This window comes from Malus sylvestris, chromosome 12 (assembly GCF_916048215.2).
Source record: "Malus sylvestris chromosome 12, drMalSylv7.2, whole genome shotgun sequence".
In the NCBI taxonomy this organism is placed as follows: domain Eukaryota; kingdom Viridiplantae; phylum Streptophyta; class Magnoliopsida; order Rosales; family Rosaceae; genus Malus; species Malus sylvestris.
The window spans coordinates 8,600,393-8,623,637 of NC_062271.1; the positions used below are offsets into that span (position 1 = coordinate 8,600,393).

Genomic DNA, 23,245 nt, shown 5'->3' on the forward strand with positions numbered 1-23,245 from the left:
GTTAAAAAAAAAAAAATAGAAAGAACTTCATAACTATGAATTTTAACCAAGAGTACCTTAATAACTTTATTTAATGATAGGACAAAATTCAACATCAAACCAGATCAATAGATTGGTCCAACCAAAATAATTAGTTTCGTTGGAATGAACCGTTGGAGACACATAATTTAAAAAGAAAAACGAATAGAAAAGACTTCAAAACTTTGAATTTTAATTAAGAATCCGTTAACAACTTTATTTAATGATAGGACAAAATCCAACATCAAACTAGCCCAACAGATTGGTCCTACCAAAATAATTGACCGAGTTTCGATTTTGTACCTTGACAGTTTTAGTCCCGTTTTCCTTTCCCATCTTGTTTTCTTCCCTCTCGTATCATTCTTTCCAATCTTATATTCTTCTTAGGACTTTCATACTGTAATGAATAGAGGGTACGAGTTCGTATCGACGCCCTCTTCTTCTCATAGAAGTCCCACATGTTGACGTATTTTCCGATTTTTTTTACCGAACTTCCAAACTTGATGTACGTAATTTTTGTCATTTCCATTAAATAAAGGTGTTATTGGTTAAGAAAAAATTTGGAAAAACCTTCTTCGTTAAAGCTCCCAATTTAAAACGATCACACTTGCAGTCATGGTACTCCAGACTCCGGAGGTGAAACATTCTGCTAGTTCAAAACTCGAAAACATTCTGCTAATTTAAGCATATATTTCAGTTGAGTCGATTGAATATATAATTTCCTATGAAAAGGAATTCTATATAACAATTTAAGCCTTCTGTATCGTTCATACATCCGATAGTTAAATACAACGCCAGGGAAGAAAAAAAAGACCTCTCCAATTCAATTCAACTTTCTCTGTGTTCTTAATTAATCCGCTTCGCCTACATTTCAAGGGCTGCAAAGGTTCTTGAGAGCATCCTCCGTTGCGTACCAGCCAGGTATAATCTTTGACACATGGGGATGAAGGTCTTTATAAGAGTTTCTGATTGTTCCTTCTGCTACTCCAGTAGCAACGGAGATATCTGCACTCACATTGGCCATTGCATACGTCAGCGCTTATTAAGAATGAATTAATTGCTCGTTTGGAACTGCTTTTAAAATAACTGAAATCACTTTTAGAGAGAATTTTTTGCGTTCCAAAAGCACTTGAACTGCTTTCTGCAAGAAGCACTAGTTATGAGCTTCTTCCAAAAAGCAAAGTTTCCAAGATTTACTTGCATTTTTACTAAGGATTAGTTCCAAAATCATTTTCACCAAAAGCGCTTTCAACCATTTTAAAAGCACTTTCCAAACGAGCTCTAAATTACAAGAGATGCTATAAAATAGTAGCAAGGAAAAAAATGATTTAGAAATGAATAACATTAAATCCAACGAGATTGGATCTCTATAGCAAACCCAATTAACAAGCTTTCAACCGCAATTTTCAAACGCTAATTCCCTTGTTTCTAAAGAGGGAGAGGATATTGAACCTTTGAGAGGCTTCTTGTCGTCTGAAAGCTGGGTGATAATATAAATAACTGCTGCTGCTATCGATATAGGGCTCCTCCTGAAATTTAGACACAAAAAGAAACCACCATCATTAGAAGCCACTAGTGCAGCTTGGCATAACTCATCGCACCAATCTTAAAATAAAGAATCTTCACGCCTTACATACGAAGGGGGAATATTATGAGACCAATGGATTTCATTTGCAACAAGTAATCACTTGATAAATTTTTGTTATTCCATCCAACTTCTCATCACTATCCAAAACAGAAATGCTGGGAAACGAACAAACAATACCATTGTTCTAATAATTTCTTTGGGCTCAACTGTAACCATTGTACCGATAGAAAAGAAAAAGAAACTCGATTTATTAGAAACTTTAATGCTATCGGTATAATACCTTGTAACATATTGCCAATTTCAAACAAAACATGCCCTAAGAGCATCTCAACAGTTTTCTTTAACTGTTGCTTCTTTAGCAAGTGAACAGTGTGGAAAAACTACTTTAGCTAGCCTCTTTAAATTTTGATCTTCAACAACACTCTATTTTAACAAACTTTTAATTTTTTATTATTAATCATTTCAAAAATGGGGGTAAGGCTAGCCGACATTCACCTCTCCCAGACCCTGCGTAAAGCGGGAGCCTTGTGCACTGGGTACGACCTTTTAATCATTTCAAAAAGAAAAAACCCAACCCACTCATTTTCTAGAACCATCTTATGTCTTCCTTTGTTCCTCGGTTCACAGGTCCACCTTTGGAGTTTTATTAATTTTTACCATTTAGCAATTGAAAAGTGACTAGAAACTTAAAGAACAACTGTTCACTTTGCTATTATAGAGTCTCTTGGAGATAATTTTTATCGATTTGGCTCTTTAAACTAGCTTTCTACTGGTTTTATAGTCCTTATAAGTCACTTTGGGAAGTTCATAGGGGAAACTGATATTTGCTGTAAAATGAAAGTGTGTTACTATGTTGATAACACACACATTAAGAAAGGAACATTTTCAGTCATCCAAATATGCATTCATCAATAATACCCTTCTTGTTCATAATGCATTAAAAAAGGAACCACCTTATATCGAATTCTTCTGACTTTGTCACGGCTTCTTGGGCAGCTTTGACTGCTTGATTAGTCATACCAAGATTGGAACAGAATCGCCTCTGCAATTAAGTAGATATTATGTCAGTGGCAACAACAAACTAGGAAAACGTATTAAGTATGATTTGTTGCCTAGCTCAACGAAAGTTAATGATTATTTGCGTCAAATCAGAATTAAAAAGATAATGAAAAGCTTCTCACCATAAAGTCCCCAGCATGTATTGTTCCCATCTCCACTGACTGACCCTTCTCTAATCCCAGTTGTTTCACTATGTATTCTTTTGCTCGGCCAATTTCCTTCTTTGTGGCTCCATTGGCGACGGAGCAAATTTCTATGTGAAATCCACAGATTCAAGGAAACTCATACACAAAGGCAAAAGATAATTCAGGAAGCATTTAGATGTTAAAAAAAAAAGTCATAAGCAGTACCCTTTACAGTGCGTGGCTTATCTTCTTGTCGACAAGCAATGTACAGGCAAGCAGCCAATAGTGCATCCTGATTTCTTCCTCTACTAGATTTCTGATCTTCCACCCTTTTATATATCTCATTAGCCCGATCCTGTAAACCAATCATAAAAGCACCATTAGATATAATGCTCTAATCCAATGCATGCCCAAATATTAAGAGAAAAATAGTTATGCGAGAAAAGAAATAAACCAAAAATCTTATAAAATACACTGAAGTACATTATAAACAAGCCAGAAAAATACACTAAAGCAATTATATATCTCGTTAGTCCTGTTTTAGTCAGAAATGGACCAGGCACATATATAATTAGATGATGTCTGTTTCTTTTCTTTAACACCATAATAACCATATTAACTTGTACTAAAAACTTTAAATATCATGCAAACGGAAAGATTTATCCAGTTGAAACATCAGGCTGGGAATCTTAAGGTCCTCAGGTCCCTTTTATCAATTTTCAAGAAGCTCACAGAAGAACTTTATCAACAACAACAACAACAACAACAACAACAAAGCCTTTTCCCACTAAGTGGGGTCGGCTATATGAATCCTAGAACGCCATTGCGCTCGGTTTTGTGTCATGTCCTCCGTTAGATCCAAGTACTCTAAGTCTTTTCTTAGAGTCTCTTCCAAAGTTGTCCTAGGTCTTCCTCTACCCCTTCGGCCCTGAACCTCTGTCCCGTAGTCACATCTTCTAACCGGAGCGTCAGTCGGCCTTCTTTGCACATGTTCAAAATCACCGGAGCCGATTTTCTCTCATCTTTCCTACAATTTCGGCTACTCCTACTTTACCTCGGATATCCTCATTCCCAATCTTATCCTTTCTCGTGTGCCCACACATCCCACGAAGCATCCTCATCTCCGCTACACCCATTTTGTGTACGTGTTGATGCTTCACCACCCAACATTCTGTGCCATACAACATCGCTAGCCTTATTGCCGTCCTATAAAATTTTCCCTTGAGCTTCAGTGGCCTACGACGGTCACACAACACGCCGGATGCACTCTTTCCATCCAGCTCGTATTCTATGGTTGAGATCTCCATCTAATTCTCCGTTCTCTTGCAAGATAGATCCTAGGTAGCGAAAACGATCGCTTTTTGTGATCTTCGCTAGATTGCTCCAGTCATTAGTGTGGATAAGTATATAAATGGATAGAGATAGGAAAGCAAACACAAGATGTACGTGGTTCACCCAGATTGGCTACGTCCACGGAATAGAAGAGTTCTCATTAATTGTGAAGGGTTTACACAAGTACATAGGTTCAAGCTCTCATTTAGTGAGTACAAGTGAATGATTTAGTACAAATGACATTAGGAAATATTGTGGGAGAATGATCTCGTAATCACGAAACTTCTAAGTATCGGAGTGTGGTGTCGTCTTGACTTGCCTTATCTGTCTCATAGGTAGATGTGGCATCTTCTCTGGAAGTACTCTTCCTCCATCCAGGGGTGGTATCTTTAACTGGTGGAGATGCACAAGGTAATGTATCAATTTCACTTGAAGCTTACTTGTAGTTTCAGGCTTGGTCAAGCGCGATACAAACCATGTAGTAGGAGTCCCCCAAGTCGCCGAGCTAGGGGGTCTGCTGAAAGAGGTGACAGACAAGGTAAGCAATCAGAGCTCCGACTGATTGTTCACCTTCTCCCCATCTTGCAGCAGCATGAAGGATAAAGAGAAGAAAAATGAGAAGAGATGATATGAGATACTTTTGCTTTTGAAGAAGTAACTTTCCACAGGCTTATTCTTGAACTGAGCTGGAGGGTTTTCTGGTTTCCTCCAGAGTATAAGGCCGACTGAAGAATTTGAGGGTCAAAACAAGTCCATCAAATCTAGAGTACGTTCCACCCTGCTGATATGGGATACTTTTGCTTTTGACAGAGTAATGAATGTATCGGCACGTGTGCTGTTACGCTTGTCTCCACATGCTTCCTTGTATCCTTCGCACTTGCCCTATCTGTTCCTCAAGCAGATGCGGAATCTTCCCTGGAAACATAAGATGTTGAAGATGAGTACTCGAGAGCAATGCCAGGTAAGTAATCAGGTAAGGGGTTCCAGGCAGTCAGTTCCTGGCTGGAAGCTTGATTCCAAGTGCTGACTAATTGCTCTCTTTCTCCTTGTCTTGCAGGTAAAAACAAGGCCAAAAGAAAAGACAGGGAAAAAGCATGATATGGGATACTCTTGCTTTTAACCCTGATGATATGAGATATTCTTGCTCTAGTATAGCTTGTTTGCAGAGGTATTATCGGGGGGAAAGAAAGCTGAATATTTCGAAAGGCTTCGTTGGGAGTGCCCTCTCAGATATGATGAAGGGTTGAGCATTTTTGCAGGTCTGCCTGTCCGTTGGGGATGGAGGTCGACATATATAGGAGTCTCCCTAACAACAAGTAGTAATGCTATTCCTTTACCCTGCTTGGTCATAGCACGGTAGTGGGAGCTGCCAGTTTCACATGTTTTAACTCTGTCAGAGCACTTTGAAAAAGTGGTCTGTGGTATCTGGCTCTCGAGATTCGGAGAACGATGCCTCTTCGATTTTTGAGAAAGCAATCATGCTGGGGGTATGACTCTCGAGATTCGGAGAGCAGTGTCTCTTCGATTTTTGAGGAAGTAATCATGTTGGGAGTCTGGCTCTCGAGATTCGGAGGGTGGTGCCTCTTCGATTTTGGAGCAAGCAATCTTGTTGGGAGTGTTGTCTCGAATGTGAGTAAAGGTTGGGCATGTTTGCTAGTCTACCTTGCCACGAAGCACAAAGGTTGACACACAGGGACTTTCCAATTATCCAGCAATGGTACTGTTCCTTTACCCTCTCTTCGATTTTGAGAAAGTAGTCATGTTGGGAGTCTGGCTCTCGAGATTCGGAGGACGGTGCCTCTTCGATTTTGGAGCAAGCAATCTTATTGGGAGTGTTTTCTCGAATGTGAGTAAAGGTTGGGCATGTTTGCTAGTCTACCTTGCCACGAAGCACAGAGGTTGACACACCGGGACTTTCCAATTATCCAGCAGTGGTACTGTTCCTTTACAGTTGTGGGTAATAATATGGTAGCTAGACCTTCAAAATTTATGTGTCTAAACTTTTGTTAGTGCTGTTTCTTTGCTATTCTTTTACCTTTCTTGGTCAGAGCGATGTAGTGGGAGCTGCAAGCTTCACGTGCTCAACTTTGGCAGAGAACTTTGGCAAAGTTATTTGTGGTACCCATGAGCTATTGTTGCGTGTGGGAAGTGGGTGATTGAACAGTAAGATTCATGTGCTTTCTACTTCAACAGAAGTCTTCGACAGAATGCCCATAATTTCTGCAAAGCTGAGTGTGCGTGTGACAGGTGTTGACAAGGCTAGAAAAGTAGGTGCCTCTTCGATTTCTGAGATCGGCCCTCGTGGTCTCTGAGCAGCCCAGCTTTTGAGAAAGCGAGCGCCTCTTCGATTGATTCGGAGAACGATGCCTCATCGATTTTTGAGAAAGCAATCATGCTGGGGGTCTGGCTCTCGAGATTCGGGGAGCAGTGTCTCTTCGATTTTTGAGAAAGTAATCATGTTGGGAGTCTGGCTCTCGAGATTCGGAGGGCGGTGCCTCTTCGATTTTGGAGCAAGCAATCTTGTTGGGAGTGTTTTCTCGAATGTGAGTAAAGGTTGGGCATGTTTGCTAGTCTACCTTGCCACGAAGCACAGAGGTTGACACACAGGGACTTTCCAATTATCCAGCAATGGTACTGTTCCTTTACCCTCTCTTCGATTTTTAAGAAAGTAGTCATGTTGGGAGTCTGGCTCTCAAGATTCGGAGGACGGTGCCTCTTCGATTTTGGAGCAAGCAATCTTATTGGGAGTGTTTTCTCGAATGTGAGTAAAGGTTGGGCATGTTTGCTAGTCTACCTTGCCACGAAGCACAGAGGTTGACACACAGGGACTTTCCAATTATCCAGCAGTGGTACTGTTCCTTTACCCTTGTGGGTAATAATATGGTAGCTAGACCTTCAAAATTTATGGGTCTAAACTTTGTTAGTGCTGTTTCTTTGCTATTCTTTTACCCTTCTTGGTCAGAGCGATGTAGTGGGAGCTGCAAGCTTCACGTGCTCAACTTTGGCAGAGAACTTTGGCAAAGTTATCTGTGGTACCCATGAGCTATTGTTGCGTGTAGGAAGTGGGTGATTGAACAGTAAGATTCATGTGTTTTCTACTTCCCCAGAAGTCTTTGACAGAATGCCCATAATTTCCGCAAAACTGAGTGTGCGTGTGACAGGTGCTGACAAGGCTGGAAAAGGTTGGAAAAGTAGGTGCCTCTTCGATTTCTGATATCGGCCCTCGTGGTCTCTAGGGAGCCCAGCTTTTGAGAAAGCGAGCGCCTCTTCGATTTTTGAGATTGGCCTTCGTGGTCTTTGAGCAGCCCAACTTTTGAGAAAGCAAACGCCTCTTCGATTTCTGAGATCAACCCTCGTGATCTCTAAGCAGCCCAGCTTTTGAGAAAGCAAACGCCTCTTCGATTTCTGAGCAGGCGCCTCTTCGATTTCTGAAGCTTCGTCGAGTGCAGATTTTTATAGGGGCTGGCATTAAGTTCCAAAGCACACTTAAATCTCCACCAGTAGAAGCTTCATTCTTGCACTTCTAAGATCTTGATTTGTCCGACCTCTTCTCTCTTCAACACCTTTGAAAATGTCTGGCCCCTCCGACCGTCGTTTTGACTTGAACCTTGTTGAAGAGGCAGCCCCACCTTCTCCAGACAACATATGGCGCCCATCCTTCGTCTCCCCTACTGGTCCTCTTACCGTTGGGGATTCCGTGATGAAGAATGATATGACCGCTGCGGTGGTGGCCAGGAACCTTCTCACTCCCAAAGATAACAGACTACTTTCCAAACGGTCTGATGAGTTAGCTGTTAAGGATTCGCTGGCTCTCAGTGTTCAGTGTGCAGGTTCTGTGTCTAATATGGCCCAACGCCTATTTGCTCGAACCCGCCAAGTTGAATCATTGGCGGCTGAAGTGATGAGTCTCAAACAGGAGATTAGAGGGCTCAAGCATGAGAATAAACAGTTGCACCGGCTCGCACATGACTATGCTACAAACATGAAGAGGAAGCTTGACCAGATGAAGGAAACTGATGGTCAGGTTTTACTTGATCATCAGAGATTTGTGGGTTTGTTCCAAAGGCATTTATTGCCTTCGTCTTCTGGGGCTGTACCGCGTAATGAAGCTCCAAATGATCAACCTCTGATGCCTCCTCCTTCTAGGGTTCTGTCCAGTACTGAGGCTCCAAATGATACCCCTCCGGTGCCTTCTCTTTCTGGGGCTCTACCGACTGCTGAGACTTCTCCTAAGCAACCTTTGTGAAGGCTCCCTCTTGTGTGCTTATTTTGACTCATGTATATGTACATATTTGTAGCTTATCGGGGATATCAATAAATAAGCTTTCCTTCATTTCAACGTATTGTGTTAAATACACCAAAGCCTTCTTCGCTAAGTTCTTTGAATTTTCTTTTGTTAAAGCTTGTATGTTGAAGCTTTCTGAGTGGAGCATGTAGGTTGGGGTAGTGTTCTCTTAATTTCCCGAATGAGGAAAACTTCTCGGTTGGAGACTTGGAAAATCCAAGTCACTGAGTGGGATCGGCTATATGAATCTTAGAACGCCATTGTGCTCGATCCTGTGTCATGTCCTTCGTTAGATCCAAGTACTCTAAGTCTTTTCTTAGAGTCTCTTCCAAAGTTTTCCTAGGTCTTCCTCTACCCCTTCGGCCCTGAACCTCTGTCCCATAGTCGCATCTTCTAATCGGAACGTCAGTAGGCCTTCTTTGCACATGTCCAAACCACCGTAACCGATTTTCTCTCATCTTTCCTTCAATTTCGGCTACTCCTACTTTACCCCGGATATCCTCATTCCTAATCTTATCCTTTCTCGTGTGCCCACACATCCAACGAAGCATCCTCATCTCCGCTACACCCATTTTGTGTACGTGTTGATGTTTCACCGCCCAACATTCTGTGCCATACAGCATCGCCGGCCTTATTGCCGTCCTATAAAATTTTCCCTTGAGCTTCAGTGGCATACGGCGGTCACACAACACGCCGGATGCACTCTTCCACTTCATCCATCCAGCTTGTATTCTATGGTTGAGATCTCCATCTAATTCTCCGTTCTTTTGCAAGATAGATCCTAGGTAACGAAAATGGTCGCTCTTTGGTATTTCTTGATCTCCGATCCTCACCCCTAACTCGTTTTGGCCTCCATTTGCACTGAACTTGCACTCCATATATTCTGTCTTTGATCGGCTTAGGCGAAGACCTTTAGATTCCAACACTTCTCTCCAAAGGTTAAGCTTTGCATTTACCCCTTCCTGAGTTTCATCTATCAACACTATATCGTCTGCGAAAAGCATACACCAAGGAATATCATCTTGAATATGTCGTGTTAACTCATCCATTACCAACGCAAAAAGGTAAGGACTTAAGGATGAGCCTTGATGTAATCCTACAGTTATGGGAAAGCTTTCGGTTTGTCCTTCATGAGTTCTTACGGCAGTCTTTGCTCCTTCATACATATCCTTTATAGCTTGGATATATGCTACTCGTACTCCTTTCTTCTCTAAAATCCTCCAAAGAATGTCTCTTGGGACCCTATCATACGCTTTTTCCAAATCTATAAAGACCATGTGTAAATCCTTTTTCCCATCTCTATATCTTTCCATCAATCTTCGTAAGAGATAGATTGCCTCCATGGTTGAGCGCCCTGGCATGAACCCGAATTGGTTGTCCGAAACCCGTGTCTCTTGCCTCAATCTATGCTCAATGACTCTCTCCCAGAGCTTCATTGTATGACTCATTAGCTTAATACCCCTATAGTTCATGCAATTTTGTACGTCGCCCTTATTCTTGTAGATAGGCACCAAAGTGCTCATTCGCCACTCATTTGGCATCTTCTTCGTTTTCAAAATCCTATTGAAAAGGTCAGTGAGCCATGTTATACCTGTCTCTCCCAAAAGTTTCCACACTTCGATTGGTATATCGTCTGGGCCTATTGCTTTTTTATGCTTCATCTTCTTCAAAGCTACAACCACTTCTTCCTTCCGGATTCGACGATAAAAGGAGTAGTTTCTACACTCTTCTGAGTTACTCAACTCCCCTAAAGAAGCACTCATTTCATGTCCTTCATTGAAAAGATTATGAAAATAACCTCTCCATCTGTCTTTAACCGCGTTCTCTGTAGCAAGAACCTTTCCATCCTCATCCTTGATGCACCTCACTTGGTTTAGGTCCCTTGTCTTCTTTTCCCTTGCTCTAGATAGTTTATAGATATCCAACTCTCCTTCTTTGGTATCTAGTCGTTTATACATATCGTCGTAAGCCGCTAACTTAGCTTCTCTGACAGCTTTCTTCGCCTCTTGCTTCGCTTTTCTATACCTTTCACCATTTTCATCAGTCCTCTCCTTGTATAAGGCTTTACAACATTCCTTCTTAGCCTTCACCTTTGTTTGTACCTCCTCATTCCACCACCAAGATTCCTTTTGGTGTGGGGCAAAGCCCTTGGACTCTCCTAATACCTCTTTTGCTACTTTTCGGATACAACTAGCCATGGAATCCCACATTTGGCTAGCTTCCCCCTCTCTATCCCACACACATTGGGTGATTACCTTCTCTTTGAAAATTGCTTGTTTTTCTTCTTTTAGATTCCACCATCTAGTCCTTGGGCACTTCCAAGTCTTGTTCTTTTGTCTTACTCTTTTGATATGTACATCCATCACCAACAAGCGATGTTGATTAGCCACGCTCTCTCCTGGTATAACTTTGCAATCCTTACAAGTTATACGATCCCCTTTCCTCATTAGAAGAAAATCTATTTGTGTTTTTGACGACCCACTCTTGTAGGTGATCACATGTTCTTCTCTCTTCTTAAAGAAGGTGTTGGCTAAGAAGAGATCATATGCCATTGCAAAATCCAAGATAGCTTCCCCATCCTCATTTCTCTCCCCAAAACCATGGCCACCATGAAAACCTCCATAGTTGCCTGTCTCCCTGCCCACGTGTCCATTTAAATCTCCTCCTATAAATAACTTCTCCGTCTGAGCAATTCCTTGCACCAAGTCTCCAAGATCTTCCCAAAATTTCTCCTTCGAACTCGTATCCAACCCTACTTGAGGTGCGTACGCACTAATCACATTGATAAGTTCTTGTCCTATTACAATCTTGATTGCCATGATTCTATCTCCTACCCTCTTGACATCTACAACATCTTGTACCAAGGTCTTGTCCACGATGATGCCAACACCGTTTCTCGTTCTATTTGTGCCCGAATACCAAAGTTTAAACCCTGAGTTTTCTAGATCCTTTGCCTTACTACCAACCCACTTAGTTTCTTGTAGGCACATAATATTTATCCTTCTCCTCACCATAACTTCCACTACTTCCATAGATTTTCCCGTTAAGGTTCCTATATTCCACGTTCCTAAACGCATTTTGCTCTCTTGAACTCTACCCTTCTGTCCTAGCTTCTTCACCCTCCCCCGTCTAATAGGATCAAAGTACTTCTTTTGTGTGTCCCGGGTAAAGTTGATAGGAGCATATGCTCCCAAACAACTTTGAGTGGAGTCGTTCGAAAAGAAGTTTCTATGGCCCCCTTGCTCATTTAACACTGCATCCGGGTGCCGATGGAGATACAGCGACCCTTGCTCACTTATCACTGTGCTCAGGCCACACAGCGCGCCACTTACGGGTGACGCCCTAGCTTTAGCGCGATTTTGTTCTGGATTCATTTTCATAAGGATTCGACGTGATCATGGAGTGCCGGCTGTCGACTACCTGACGCCCTCCCCCTCCTCCTTTGAACAGACATTCCACCGAAGGTGCAATCATAAGTTCATAACCTTCTACACTCCTTCTAACAAAAAAAAATCAAATTTTAAAGGTTTTTCCTAAAGTTTTGGCCAACAACCAACTTGATAAAAATTAGCACAAACAATTTGAATTCACAACTTGTTATTGTTAAACAAGTTTGGCTGTGATGTGAAGAAAATACACTTGCTCGCTCTCTGGAATCAAGTCTCGAGAACTCTTCCCACTTGAATTTTATCCTTACTTTGCTCGCTCGCTTGCTAATACACTTACACACACCCCAAAAAAAAAAAAAAAAAAAAAAAAAAAAAAAAAAAAAGAACTCTGGAATCAAGTCTCGAGAACCCTTCCCACTTGAATTTTATCCTTACCAAGAAAGCCTACCATTTCTCTTCAACCAAATGTACTACATCAAAGCTAGATGGAACATCTTTGTACTCCAACAAGCAAACAAAATTAAGATTCATCAATCAGCACCAAAAAGGATAAACCCAGTATCCATAAACCACAAAACACCAAACCAATTAAAAGGGTTCTACTGCTTGTCCATTATTTCATCCTACCACTAGCCAATGGCCTATAACAACCCTTCCATTCAAGGCTTGGTCACAAATAAAAAGACTTGGTTTCAAGTTTCAACTTAGAGAACAATGGTCCATTACAGTTGAACCAAATAAGAAAAGACATAATAGAAACGCTTGTAACAAATGATTCTCCATCATAAAGCATTATGTCGAACTTCTAAAATATTAAATAGGTTCAGGATTAGTCATCACTGTTTTGCAAATCAAATTATTATTGATACTATAGAGAAAATTAAGATAATGGTGCTTTTGCATATGTCGAAGCCACTCAGACTTCCTGCTACTTGGAAATTTTCCAGAATCAATTTCCACCATTCGTCAATGAATACCTTCAAATCCGAGAACACTTTTCTTTTTTTCGGTATACCACTCCGCGAGCAGAGCGAATGAACATATATCAACATATGAATTAATAACTACATGCTCTCTCGTTCTCTTTTCAATATTTCTAGTTTCTAGTGGGCATTTTTTATCGTGTTTTTTGTTAGATTCGAAAATATAAATCAGAAAAGAAAAGAGCATCCAATTATTCTTATATATATACTCATATATATAAGGCTTCTTCACGTCTACTTTGTTTCCCGGTTGGCCTTGGTTTTGGTGCCTTGAACGACATACTTCAGTAAATATTCATAACTAAATTTATGCTGGCATTTGTTTAAGTATTTTGTAAAACACCGAATTCACTCATATCAATAATCACAAAATAAAATAGTGGAAAAAGCTTCTTTATACTTTACATGTATTTTATGCATGAATTTGTGCTAGAACTAATATTAGACATATGAGTGTACTAGAACTAATGGTAGTCCCCATAAAAAAATGTTTGATAGTACGCAAATAGCATACCTTGATGGTTGCAACAAGGCCCAACCTGAAACATAACGTTATCACATCAGCTTTGGTACAAGTTTAATAATAGCATAAGAGGAAAGTATTAACTTTTGATACTATCTCAACATCACCGGGAAGAAGCAGGCATTAGAAATAGGAAAAGGTATAACATAAAACACTCACTAATGAGTAAACTAGGAACCTATATATTTTGGATGCAGATTCACCATGACCATCATTGAAACATGTTCACTATAAGAAACCTCCTCACTAAAATCTACAAGGTAAATCTTATTTCAACATAATATCTTACAATTTTTTTAGAAAATAGAGAGCTTCGCATCAATTTGGTTCAACAAGAACAAAATCATCCCTAAATTCAGTCAGCTAAATCATGAAAAGTATACCTAAATAAATTAAATTTTCATGTTTTACCTCTAATTTCTACAAATCTTTAACCTTCCGCTAACCTAAATATTCAGTTTTTATTTTTTCACCAACTCGTCATAATCATTCCGATCCAACTTCAATCATAACCCAAAATCTAATCCAGAAAACAACTGCTTTTCCCAATCGAAAACTCATCAATTTTCCCCAATATCTTAGCAACCAAACCAATTTTCCCAATATCTCAGGACCAATCCCATACCTATCAGACATGGTAGCAATGGTTTTGAAGGCCAGTATCAAGCCCCGATCCGGATTAGACCCACGGTTCTGCCACCGACCCAAGGACGAAGACAAGAACTCACCAGAAGCCCCATTAGGCTTGGCTATGACAGTGGACAGCCCGCCATCGGCCAACAAGGGGTTGGTAGGGCCGCCAACACGGACCGGGTCGTTATCGCCCGACTCGTTGGCGAAGGTACGCCACTCCGAGGTCTCGTCGATGGAATGGGATTCCAGCACTAGGCCGCACTCGGAGCATACGGTGTCGCCGGCCGAGTGGTCAGACACGACCTCCGTCTGGCGCTTGCAGTCGGGGCAATACGCATCAGACATTTCTAGGTATAATACACAGTAATGTTATGGGAAAATGGTGTTTGGGAGGTGAGAAAATTGGGAGGATGAGAGATTCTCTCCTTTGGCGTTATTGTTTGTTTCTCTCCCTTCCGTTTGTGTTGGGGTGAGCTGAGAGAAAGACAGATGTTGAAATGGAGGAGGAAGGGGAAGGTGAGAGAGCAGGGTATTTATAGACAGATTGGAGTATGAAGGGACTTGGTAGGAAGATCACCAAGCCTTCATGATGGCAACCGTTTGGACTTTGGACATGCATTCCTATTCTTTTGGGCTCATGTTGGATTGGGCTCCATTTCTTGAGTTGGGTTGGATTATGGCATTGGACATAGCACGTGGTTTTTTTCTTTTTTTCTTTTTTTGACAAACGATAGTACATACATTAAAGGGAGGGAGTGAGTTTAGCCTCACAATGTACTAACAATAATATGGTTCAAATTCTCTTTTTGCCGGAATCGAACATTAAAATCTCTCACTGATAAGTGAAGAAGATTTAGAGCATCTCAAATGAATATAGCAAGGGAAATTTTTGGTTTATCCGACATACAAAATGGGTTTGAAAGAAAAAGAAACCCAATCAAAGTCACCTCCGACATTTACCCCTACCCCTAAAAACCTAAAGCCAACCACCCAGCTACGCCACTTACACCTCCTCCCCTACTACCCACCATCAAAGATCCAAATCTCATCCTACCAGAGGTATTTTCACTAACGTGTTGAAGAGAGAGAGAGAGAGAGAGAGAGAGAGAGAGAGAGAGAGAGAGAGAGAGAGAGAGAGAGAGAGAGAGAGAGAGAGAGGGTTTAGGCGGTCAAGGGTTGGAGAGAGAGAGATGTTAGAATTCATTTGTCCCACATCGGCCAGAAGGCTTGAGAACAAGCCATTTATATAGAATTACCCTACTCTAACTAACACCAAGGCCTTTTGTATTAAAACTCCACACCTGACGGATTGAGCATGTGGCCAAGTGGGGACAGTATCGGTGTTGTTGGAGTGGGCCCATGGCCCGTCTACTTGAAATCTAAGAAGAGAGAGGGTGTTTTTGTGGAGGGTTGTGAATGGGGTAACTAGAGATATTTTCACTAACGTGTTGTTTTTTTTATTTTTCTTTGCAAACCTATTTAGTATATGGAGTAACACAAAAATTCCAAAATAGAATATTATAAGTTGAATTAAAAAAAAAAATTGGGTCCAAATAATTTTCCGATGTAGTGATGAGATTTGAAAACTCCATTTGTTATGCCACGTAGGATAAGATCTTCTTCAACAAAGAAATTGGGTCCAAATAATTTTCCGATGCAGTGATAAGATTTGAAAACTCCATTTGCTATGCCACGTAGGATACAATCTTCTTCAACATAAGTAGCAATTGGAATAGCATTTCCCATTACCGAGGGTCAGTAAAAATTGACTATACGTTCTCGATAAGAGTGGTACTACCTTCATAAATGTTTAAATGGACTGGTAACCACGGTTACCCATACATGTGGACATATTGTCCCTACTCCTTCGGTGATAGGGTGGTAACCATGGGCAAGGGTTTTGGGGTCAAGCAGGGGAGGGTGGTGGGCGGCCTCGAGGAGGGTCAACCATTGGGAATGACCGAAATCGCAATTTTCACCCAACCAGTGGCATCATGAGCATAGCATTCACTGTAAAGCAAAAGTTAAGAAAGTGTGAACACTTACTTTTTGTAAATATTAATTAAATTAGGTTAAGAAGAATATAAAATTTGTTAAAATAGTATAGAGAGTGGTTGGAGACAAATGGTCAGGGAGATTCGTACTTGAGCACGTAGGTTACTTGGCGTACATTCATTCAAATTTCAAGTACATCCTCTGTAAACTAATGTGGCATATCAAAACCTGCAAAGCTCAACTTACTAGTTGATCGAAAGATAATGAATTTTTATTTTACATTTTTTTTAGGAAAACTAATGAAAATGGTTTGAAAATTTTGAGTTTTAACGATAAAAATAAAATAAAAGGTAAAATAAATAGTACCAGGATTGACTTTTTAATGTAAAAATGTAGTTTTTTGTTAAAATGAAAAGTACCGAGAGTTTTTCGTTAAAATTTTTTTTCTTCATTTGTTATGGCTCAAAAGTCATGGAATAACCATTATTCTGTACGCATGTCTGACATCATGTTGATCCCAATTATGTTATGAGAATTTATTGGGAATATTAATTTTTAAGTAAGCTTTTATGCAGATTTTATGTAATGCTCATGTTGTAATAAGGGTTAGTTTGATATTGAGGTGTTTTTAAAAAAAACTGTTTCTGATGTGTTTTGAGAATAAACAACTGAAAATTAGAGTTGTTGAGTGTTCGGTAAACTTTTTATTGTAAAAGTACTTTTAACAAAAAAAAATAAGTGTCCGAGTGTTTGATAAACTTTTATATAAATTGTTGTGAATATGTCAAATGACTAAAAATCATATGATATTTAATGTGATATAATAATTGATAGAGAGAATATGTAAGGGCAAATATTGTAATTTTGTAAAATATGTGTGAATATACTTATCATTTGAAAATTTCATTAAATGAGCACCGATTACTATGCTTTGGCAACAAAAAAAAAAACACTCTTCTTAGAATGCTTCTGCTTTTCTATGCTTTTTTATTGTCATTGACAACAATTTTTTTTTTTTTTTAACTAAGAAAGCAAAAGCATGTGGATAAGACGACACCTAGCCCAAAGCTGGTCTCCAGGCTAGCCCAAAATCAACAGACCCATAAGACGTCATGCTAACGCCAGCGTGACATCGTAGGCCAGTTCTTTTTTTTTTTTTTTTTGCACTAGGCGCATGCAAAACGCTTGGCCGCACTTCCCGACAAGAAAACGTGGGGGTGGCTCGCCAGCATAGGCGCACTTAGGGATCTGATGGGGGAGGCCACGTGTTTGTTTCTGGGCTGTTGGATTTCCAACAGCTAGTTTTCTAGACTATTGGATTTCCAATGGTCAAAATTTTTTGAATTTGACATCCAATGGCTAATGACGTGGCTTGATTTGGACCGTCCGATCTAGAGATCAACGATCTATGTTTTTCCCCCAAAATTTAAAAAAAAAAGCACAACAGTCGAAATTATGACTGTTGGCCACGTGTCAACGTATAGGCTGTTGGATTTTAATCTTTTTCAAATCCAACGGTCTAGATTAATTAAGTAAATTAAAATTTATAAAAAAAATTAATTAAAAATTGTTAAAAAATAAAGAAAATATTTAAATATTTTTTTTTCTATAAATACCTAACATTCATCTTCCACCTTACACCACATTTCAATATTTTCAACACTTTCTACCAAAGCTTTTATATAATTTTTGAGAGAAAAAAATGACTACGTGGAAGCTCATTGAAGATGTTACGTTGTGTGAATGATGGGTTCACACTACTCATGACCCGATTACGGGTAATGAGATGGATAAGCAAAAAATGTGGAGTAAAATTACAAAAACGTTCTGCGATGTACATGAAAAAGATGCCAGAAGTAGTCAAGGTCTTCAAGATCATTGGAAAAAAAACTCAACACATCCTTTACTTGTTGGAAAAACGTCATCTCTCATGCTTCCGGTAATCTGTGTAGTGGGACATGTTTAGCGGATCAGGTGACAATATTTTTATTTATATGCATTTCACCAACATCAATATTTTAATTTATTTATTTGTGTTACACCCGCATTTTATAATACTGTCTTATCCCACATTTATAGACACTACAAGCACAAGCATTCTACAATTCGAAGAACCATAACAAATCATTCAGTAAATGGGAATGATGGCAAATTGTCAAAGATTGCCCTAGATACAGAATTGTGGCAATTGGTTCAAAAGTTGTCATGCATGGCATGGGTCTACACAGTACGCCAAAGGCAGACACGGCCAAACAAGAAGGCAAGGCATTGGAAGAGACGAAAGGGACGCCTGAAGAAGTGCCGGAAACCTAACTGACTCGTCAATCCCTCAGGCCTTAAGGTAAAAAGGCATCAAAGAAAAAAGGTCATTCTTCCAAAAATGACTACACTAAATATATGGACGAACTTGCTTGCCAAGGTGAACTGAACATGGCGCGGGAAGCGGCTAGAGATGAGGAAAAACATGCGACTATGGCAGCAATATTAGCAACTTCCGAGAGACGTGATGCGGCAGCTGAGAGACAAAGAGAAATACTTAATCGAGAGAACGAGATGATTAGAGAAGCACTTAATCGAGAGAACGAGATGATTAGATAAGCACTTAATCGAGAAAATGAGATGCTTAGAGAAGAAATGATGGCTCAAGTAGATCGTGACATTATGAACAAACCTCTAATAAGACTGTCTTTGAATTCAAAATATTTTTGGACTTCGAAAAAAAAGAGACGTGGTGCAAAGGAGGCGTACAAGAGATGCAGAAACAAGTGAAGGGGGTTTTAGCTACACAGATTTCGTATTTATTAGTAGTACTTTATTTAATTTCGTCTTAATTCTTAGTACTTTATGTAATTTCTTATTTATTTTTATTAATAGATGTAATTTGTTATTTATTATTAGTACTTTGTGTAATTTCTTTATTATTTTATAAAAAAATTAATAATATTTTAAATGGGCTGGATGCCAACACATTTTGTAGGGGTGAAGATGTATTTGGCCTATTACTGTTCATTAGGGTCTATTACTGTTTATTGAGTGGATTAAATGGGTTGGGTGTTGGCGCATTTTTTTAGGGGTAGAGTTGCTCTGAGAGGACTAAAGTCCAAACTCATTACTTAAAGATTTTTCTAATATTGGGTAATCAAGTGAGATATTTTATAGTGCCCTTTTTACCAAATAAGCTTTTTTATTTATTTTTTGGTCAAATGATAGATTTGATTAGATTGGATATTGAATTAGCTACTAACGCGGTTTGAACCCACACAATTATGCAATGACTCAAAACCTTTTTACCGTTGTAGTAAAGGGCCACCTTGCTGTTTACCAAATAAGCTTGCAGTGCTATCTTTTACCCACAAGACATAAGAAGATTTCAATCCCTTGGTTTACCTGTTGGAAATCGACAATATTTAGCTCCTTGTTTTATCTATGGGACACATACAGATTTTGATCCTTTCTTTTACCCATTGAAAACAATTAATTTTTAGTCATTTACCCAACATAAATAAAATAGAGCATTCACACTATATATGAAACACAAGATCATAAGAGCACTTCCAGCCCAGCCAAATCCCTGGGCAATGGGCTCTGGAATCCCCCTCCTCCCCCAAAAAGCCCCACCTCCTCCAAAAAACAGCTTAAGTCTGGCGTCAGCAACGATTTAAATTATAAAAATAATTAAAAAAATATAAAAAATATTTAAAATACAAAAAAAAAAAGATTTTTAAAAACTTATAATTTTTTTTTGTATAAATACCTAATGTGCTTTTCCATCTTTGTTTAAAAATCACATCTGAAATTAAAAATAAAATTCTTTTATTATTTTATTATAAAAAAATATTTTAATACCAATAATGTGGGCTATTCAGTTTAGGAATAGAGCTGCACTTGGACAGTCAATGTACCCTAGGCCTCATTTGGCAGCTCATATAAGGGACCAGATATGATTAATAATACGGAGCCGGTTGTTTATTGCAGTTATGTAATTTGTCCGACCCTACCTATTTAGTGCAACTCACGCCTGCTTCCTTATCCCACCTAAAAGCTCGGTATTATTAGTCGGGTGAGATGCTAACAAAACACGCTCATTGTTTGGTCCTGGGTTTCACAAATTTCCTCCCGCTTCAGCAATCGTTTCGATTTCCCTCAACCTCCATAATCCTTTTTGCATTCTCATTCCCGCCGACAATGATGATTTCCTCAGTATATATGGTGATGGCAGCAATAATCAGATCTACTTTTTGTTCAATATTTTCAATGATTTCGATCGATTTTATTCTCTTTTTCAAGATTTCAAGAATTGGGTTTTAAGTTTTGGTTGGATTCAAGAACTGGGTTTTCCTTGGTTTCATCTGGGTTACACTCCTTTGACCAATTTCTCCGACAACGCACGCCCGTGTCTTTTCTTTTCCTGGGTTTCATATGGATTGCTGAACTCAATTGGAAAAGCCAAGTTGGAGAATTTCTTGGAAACTCGGTTGCCGTCCCTTTTTATTCCTGGTTTTCATCTGGGTTGTCGAGCACCAAGGAACCAGACGTTGTCGTCCCTTTTTTTGTTAATTAGAACATGTTGAGATGCTGCTTGTTTACACAATCCTTGAGGCGTGTTATTTTACCAGATTATTAGGAACCACCATTTGATTGGTTTCTATAAAAATCAAAATAATTAACATTTTAAATTGTTTGCAGACTTGAAGTTAAATTTTCATCTTTCTTTTTCATTAATCATTAGTTTTTCTCTTACAAATAATAATAATTGCAAGTCCTCCTATCCGGTAGAGTGTCAAACACCGTATAAATAATACAATCATTAGTCCGATATTGCACCAAATGTCCGATTATTTAGCTAGTACTATTCGATGATTATTTATCCTATCCGACTAAAATAATCAGTACAGTCTGAACTGCCAAACGAGGCCTAAAGGCAATTACTGTTTACTTGGGGGATTGAGTTGCCTATAATCCACATGGGACTTTTAGGAGTGGAATTGTTCTAACGAAAAGGAGAGACCATGTTTTTTCAACTGTGTAAGCCACGTGAAATTCTTCCTCCCAGTTACTGGAAATCCCTATATGCATTGTTGTAAGCTTGACAACAACAACTCCAACCCTTCTCCCTCACTTTCCCACCAATTAAATCTTCATCATCTTCCTTGCAACCCATAACTCAAGACTTTCTTACATAGCCTTAACCTTTTTAAGCTCTCTCTCTCATCTTTCAAACGATAACCACCAAAAATTACTCCTAAGCTCAAGCATAACCAACTCATGCACTCTCATTTGCTACACTAGTGGGTCTTTAGCTCCCACACATCAAGATCTCATGCCAAGCCTTTTCAGCATCGACTCGTCATCTCCAACCATTTCTAAAGTTGTTAGAAACACTTACGAAGGCCAAATAAGAGTTATTGGAAAGAACAACAGAGCATTCCCTACCTACTTTTCCTTTCAAGCTACTCTAGCCCTAGTTCTCACAAACTCACAAAATGGAGGACATGAAAACTTCATTCACCTTTTTCGGCGCAAGTTCACCACAAACATTCGAATTAAAAACTTGACATATTTTGTTTTATTATCCACAATTAGGAGTGTCATAATAAGTTTTTTAATTTACAATATATGTAAAGAGAAAAAATGCTTGTCAAAATCACCACTCAGTATTACTGTCTGGTGGTATTCATCTTCACTTGGAAGTGAGATGTCTTAGGTTCGAATCTTGTAGATGGGGAATTCGATGTACTAAAAAATATTTGTCAAAATCAAGTGCATGTTGATATGAAAACTTTTCTTAATAACATATAAGCCAGTGACCTAAAATGCATGACCGGGAGAATTTGTACGACGAAATGGCCAAAATCAACTAGACAAATAGCAACATCAACTCGACAAATAGCAACAAAATTTTCCATAGTTAAGCGGTTTGACGAACTCAAATCTAAGCATGGCGTAGACCTAGACCAAGACTACTTCACTATTCGTCAAAAAAAAAAAACAAAAAAAACAAAAAGACTATTCATTAAAAATGGACTAACTCAAGTATAGGCTGTTTCTCATCCCTAATCTTCCTCCTATGGTGACATTTTCAAGTGGTTAGGCTTTTGTAAATGAAATACAAATGTTATTTAGTTACACTAACACACACATTTTATGTATTATTTGGTACAATATTTCTTAATAATTGTGGTTGCCACTTTTTGAGAAAACCTATATCATATACCAAAGAAACATTTTTTTTTTCATTCAGATATGTAAGTTTCAATTCATACAATGTGCATAGTAGTCCTATACCAAGCACTTATGTATGAATTTAGTAAGGTTTATGAAATTCTCTGTGGTTTGGTAAGGTTATGCTAATCTCTTTAGGGCCTTGATTATTTGTGAAATGTTGGAGGATGTTCCATCATATTTACATTTTTTTAAGAATGTTAGCTACCTTTTAGAAGTGTAATTGTTTATCCCATACAACATCTTTTAAAAGTGACTCAAACTTAGAATCATTTAGCTATATAACTGGAATGAGGATCCTCTCCGGATCCTTTTTGTAAGTATTCCAGGGATCCTCAAATCATGTCCGTTCATCGTACATCGTGCGACCAGTTTTTGTCAAGTACTATTCATATTTAATTTTAAATAAAAGTATTTAAAATTATTTTTGGCCGCACGATGTACGATGAATGAACACGATTTGAGAATACCTGAGATCCTCACAAAGAGGATCCGGAGATGATCCTTATTTATATAACTGTTATCAAATAAATAAAGAAACATAATATTTTTAATTAAATAATAAATGATAAGTACCTAAAACTCCCCAACCTTTTAGTGTCATTTCAAATTAGTTTCAACATTTTAAACATTTCAAACAAGTATCCAACTTATTGAAAATGTCACATCTGTTAAGCCTCGTTAATATTAACATATATTCTATTCAAAACAACCAATTGGTAATATCATGGTCAATATTAATATTAGTTGGATCAAAATCTGAATTTCAAACATAGATTATGTTGATGCACAAAACCGGAGGGGTCTTGGAACAACGTAAATCCGACCGTGAATCTGCAAGAAAGTAAAGAACACAAGATGTATCGTGGTTCACCGCAATGTTTGGGCTACGTCCACACTGATGTTGATTGTATTTCTCTGTATGAATGTATGGATTACAAGTGTGAGGGGGAGTCCCCCAGAGAAAGAAAGAGTTTCTCTATGAGCTTTGTGGCTTGTATGTTTTGGGGGTATCCCCTGGTCTGAGATCTGAGTCTCTTTTGTGAGGGGGGAGGAGTCCCCTTTTATAGAATAAGGGGCTCATTCTTTTACA

The 23,245-nt window shown here is 38.9% G+C and overlaps 1 protein-coding gene across 1 annotated transcript; it reads right to left on the reverse strand.

The window, feature by feature from the left end:
* Window positions 1-688: 688 nt before the first annotated feature.
* Window positions 689-14,476, reverse strand: LOC126594553 (transcription initiation factor IIB-2-like). Its single transcript, XM_050260919.1, has 7 exons — window positions 13,928-14,476; window positions 13,294-13,318; window positions 3,016-3,145; window positions 2,788-2,918; window positions 2,560-2,648; window positions 1,471-1,547; window positions 689-1,023 (listed from the first exon to the last, which is right to left on the reverse strand). The coding sequence occupies exons 1-7, from the start codon at window positions 14,278-14,280 to the stop codon at window positions 890-892; spliced, it is 939 nt and encodes a 312-aa protein (XP_050116876.1). The 5' UTR covers window positions 14,281-14,476; the 3' UTR covers window positions 689-889.
* Between the last annotated feature and the right edge of the window lie 8,769 nt (window positions 14,477-23,245).